Source organism: Babylonia areolata, chromosome 6 (assembly GCF_041734735.1).
Source record: "Babylonia areolata isolate BAREFJ2019XMU chromosome 6, ASM4173473v1, whole genome shotgun sequence".
In the NCBI taxonomy this organism is placed as follows: domain Eukaryota; kingdom Metazoa; phylum Mollusca; class Gastropoda; order Neogastropoda; family Buccinidae; genus Babylonia; species Babylonia areolata.
The window spans coordinates 19,023,751-19,028,750 of NC_134881.1; the positions used below are offsets into that span (position 1 = coordinate 19,023,751).

Sequence of the window (5,000 nt, forward strand, 5' to 3'; positions counted from 1 at the left end):
GGAAGAGGAAGTGGAAAGTGCACGAGCAGGAAATGTGAATGTTTATTCTTTTTTTTTACTTCCTTACTTCTTTCCTACCTTGATTCTTATGATTTCTCTCTATTATCTGAACAATAAATCTGTTCATAACAATAATAATAATAATTCATAACTTTTCTATGGCGCGATATCCAGTACTGATGCTGCTCAAAGCGCCTTACGTGATCGAGCCAGATACAAACATAACATGAAAAACATTACAACAGCTCAATCCAATGCGTTCACAGAATGAATCAAAAAGCACAAGATACCAAACAATAAAAAAAAAATCAAGTAAATAATGCTTAGATTAAACAGAAATACATTCCATCACACACACTTCATCAACACATACACATACACACACGTACGCACGCACGCACACACACAGACAAACACGCGCGCGAGCGCATATTCACACTCACACACACACATGCACGCACGCGCGCGCGCCCAGACACATTAAATATATCAACTGCACTAAAACAAGATTACATAAGTATCAAAATATATGTTGCGAACAGACTCCGGACGATCCAATGTGCTGAGTACGGATATGCTTGCGGAAAAGGTGCGTTTTCAGTTTTGACTTTAAGGACTGGAGGTCATTAACTGCTTGATTGACTGGTTTATCTATCGATCCACCAATACTTATTTACTTATCTGATAACATTATTATTATTTTCTTACTAGTTTATCTGACTCATATCAAATACCACACACACACACAAAACACACACACACACACACACACACACCCTAAAATCCACGAAAAACTCTATACAGTGTTACAAAGAACACGAGAACAGACAGATGATATAAACTACAAAATATATCCCCGATTACCTTTCCCGAACGTGCGCGCGCGCGTGTGTGCTTAAATGTGTTAGTGTACGTGCGTATGTGTATGCGCGCGCGTACACACACATGCACACACACGCGCGCGCGCATGCACACACTCACAAACACTAGCACATGTGAGCGCATACATATGTACGGACACATGTTCAAGCACACCACACGCACAGGAGTATACATACTGTTTGTATGAACCTGTGTCAACGAGAGAAGAGGTGAGTTTTGAGGCCAGACTTTGAAAAGGCCAACGAGTTTGAATGTCGAGGGTTATCAGACAGTCTCATACACGTCTTTGGGAATTGAAAAGAAAATGATCTATGACCGTAGGTCCTAGCTCTGACGTGAGGTGGATATCCCGAGAAGTCGAGTATCAGAAGAAGATTGGAACTGGCGAGACGGAGTATAGATGTGGAGAAGTAAAGAAAGACACTCTGGTCCAGACACACTGACTGACAGACTGCAGAAAATGTCAGAGTGGATAGCTTGTACTACTCTATTCGGTCAGTAACAGGCAATCAATGGAGAGACTGAAAGAGGAGAGAAACATGGTCACATTTAGACACTGTAGTCTACACATGAGTTTGACAATGTCATTCTGAAATCGCTGGTCTGTTCTGACATCACATTTAGCAAAGCTGACCAAAAGAGAATTGCAGTCATCCACTCTTGAGAGAACAAAAGCACACACAAGTGTTTTAGCTGCATCAGTAGAGAGAGACAGACAGAGACAGAGAGAGAGAGAGACAGACAGACAGACAGACAGATAGACAGAGACAGAGAGACAGAGGGAGAGGAGAAAGAGAGAGAGAGAGAGAGAGAGAGAGAGAGAGAGAGAGAGAGAGAGAGAGAGAGAGAGAGAGAGAGAGAAAGAAAGTAAAAATGTAAAAGAAAAAGAAACAACACATAGCACACATATTACACACAACATAGACACATCCATATAAATGGTTGAAAGAACAAAGGGTTTCATAATACAAAGGCAGTTGGAATCTAAAAAAGAAATATTGTAAAACACAACACAAAAGATTTCATCATGCTGGTCACGTGAAATCGAAATGGGCAAACAAAACAGATCCACAACAACTTTGAAATTATAATATCATGGAAGTTTCATCTTGCAATCAGATTTTTTCTGCATGTATGCATGTATGTATGTACGTATGTATGTATGTATGTATGAATGTATGTTTTTATCATGTTGTTCTTCCGTTCGAATTTCTTTGAATTATATTTACATAAATGTTTTAATTTGATGCCGAATTCGAAAGTCAATTTCATTATTGCTTACAAATGTTTATCTGTATACTAGATGCTATCTCTATCATCGACATTCACGAATGACGAAATGGAACAATGTGTGTGTGTGTGTGTGTGTGTGTGTGTGTGTGTGTGTGTGTGTGTGTGTGTGTGTGTGTGTGTGTGTGTGTGTGTGTGTGTGCGCGCGCTCGCGCGTAAGTGAGTACGCGTGTGCGTACCTACGTATGTGTGCATGTATATGTGTGTATATGTCTGTGCGTGCGTGTGCATATGTGAGTCTGTGTCTGCTTCACTGGAATTCTGAAATGCATCAAATCATATCCTGTTTTCGTTTCCTTGTGTTACGTTGTTCACATCCATTTGTTGTGTGTGTAGTTGCAGCCATCCATCCAACCTCAGATTATCGTTCACACTACCAGCGTTGTCTTGCGAAGATTAATCAATTAATCAACACATCGATGACACTGAACGCAGGGGGAAACATCAAACGCAGGTAAACAACATCTTCTGTCCCTAAACAGTTAAACAACATCTTCTCTCACGAAAAGAAAAGAAAATGACATTTAAAAAGTTGCTTAAGAAACAACAACAACAACAACAAAAAACATCAAACAACAAACACTAACAATAACAACACAAAAGATGGGATTGAAATGATAATTTCTAAATAATAGAAATACGCTAGAGTTTGATCTCAAAGGGGGGGGGGGGGGGGGGGGGGGGCTTGTGTGCCGTCGTACCGTTTCAACACCTACCATCATGGCGTCGGTATCATTGGAACCGCCCTGTAAATCCCCATCGTGAGTGTGCAAACCAGAAGAAACAGAGAGAGGAGGGAGAGAAAAGTAGACTCCATGAAATCACACGATGAAGACCAAAGTATGGAGCACAAGTCAGGCAGGACGAATAAAATAATCATGTATAAAAAAAAAAAAAAAATTAAAAAAAAGAAAATTTCACGACAAAGTCAGTAACGTGGACATGTTTCACTTGCGGTGCCCCCTCGATTTTTTTTTAAGAAAACACTGTGTTATTACCTAATGAGGTGAAATAAGATCTCACATAAACACTTTCCACCTCCCTACACCCAGCCCCCACCCACCCAAAACAACGCACACGCACACGCAGCACCCCCCACCCCCCACACACATTTTCACAACCCTCAAATCCAAACAACCCACACACGCACACAAACCCACCACCACCACCAACCCTCGCCCAAAGCATACCTCATCACCAGTTCCCACTCTATCCCCCCCCCCACCTCCCTTTTCTTCACCTCAGTCCCGTCATACTCCACGATTCCCCACCAACCCAACCCACCCACACGAACCTTCCCACACCCATACACCCACCTCCTCTCCGCCCACTCTCCCCAAACCCCAATGCCTGCTCTGTAAATGTTTCCTCTATTTTTTTACCGCCAATTCTGTGTTTTTACCCCCTACAAGATTACATTTCCTATTAAGCTTCTGCTTGCTGTGCTCAAAGTGTTAGTGTTTATTTCTGCATCGCATTGTCCTTGAATGAAAGAAGAAACAAAAGTATGTTTAAACCACCACCGCCACCACCACCACCATCCAACCCCCAAACCACTCAGATCAGTCTCCTCATACTCACTCCATACCAACCCCTAACCCCTCACACGCAAACCCACTAACCACCACCACCACTACCACCCGCCTCCGCCACCCCCCCCCCCACCCCACTCTCCCATACCACCCACCAAACACACCAAACCCATTCACCTCAATCTCGTCATACTCCATACCAATACCCACCCAATCCCCTTCCGCCCCTCCCACACACACACCCTCCAACACCACCCAACCCAACCCAACCCAGCTGACCCACTCATCTCAATCTTGTCATGCCCCATACCAATCCCCCCCACCCACCCCCAACACACACACCCTCCAACACCACCACCCAACCCAACCCAAAACCCTCACCACAAAATCGTCATACCCCATACCAATCCCCAACACACACACCCTCCAACACCACCACCCAACCCAACCCAAAACCCTCACCACAAAATCGTCATACCCCATACCAATCCCACCTACTCACCCCCAACACACACACCCTCCAACACCACCGAATCCCAACCCAACCCCAAACCCTCACCTGAATCTCGTCATGCCCCATACCAACCCCCCACCCACCCACCCCCAACACACACACCCTCCAACACCACCACCCAACCCAAAACACTCACCACAAACTCGTCATACCCCATACCAATACCCACATACCCCTCCCCCCACCCCGAACACACACACACACACACACCCTCCAACACCAACACCCAACCCAACCCAACCCAGCCCAGCTCCCTCACCTCAATCTCGTCATACTCCATGAGCGGGGAGTTGACCCCTCGCTGGGACAGCAGCAGCCACTCGGTTCGGATGCTGACCACGGTGGGGTTGTCCGGGTCGATCAGGCGGTAGGCCGTGATGTTGGGGCCCCCGTGCCGGAAGTCGTCCAACTCCACCAGGCCCAGGTCCTGATAGGGAAGGGGGTGGGGAAACATGATTATTATCGTGACACAGGAGATTACAGAACCAGAATCGGAAATATCGTCATTAACCAGAATCAGTATTGTAATGTGTTACGTGTTTTATATATTATCAGTGTATTTGTATAGACAGACATTATGATAAAATTGATCATTGTTAACCCGGGCAATGATTTTGTAAAAGCAGACAATAATTATGATAAAATGGATTATTTGTATTGGTATTTTTGTATTTGTATTTCTTTTTATCACAACATATTTCTATGTGTGAAATTAGGGCTGCTCTACCCAGGGAGAGCACGTCGCTACACTACAGCGCCACCCATTTTTTTCAATTTTTCCT

General features: G+C 44.4%; 1 protein-coding gene across 1 annotated transcript in view; it reads right to left on the reverse strand.

Annotated features, from left to right (window-relative positions):
* Window positions 1–5,000, reverse strand: part of LOC143282816 (glutamate receptor ionotropic, kainate 2-like) — a 189,979-nt gene that overhangs the window by 57,850 nt on the left and 127,129 nt on the right. Inside the window, 1 exon segment of the mRNA XM_076588606.1 lies at window positions 4,478–4,645. Within this exon segment, the coding sequence (XP_076444721.1) occupies window positions 4,478–4,645 (168 nt within the window).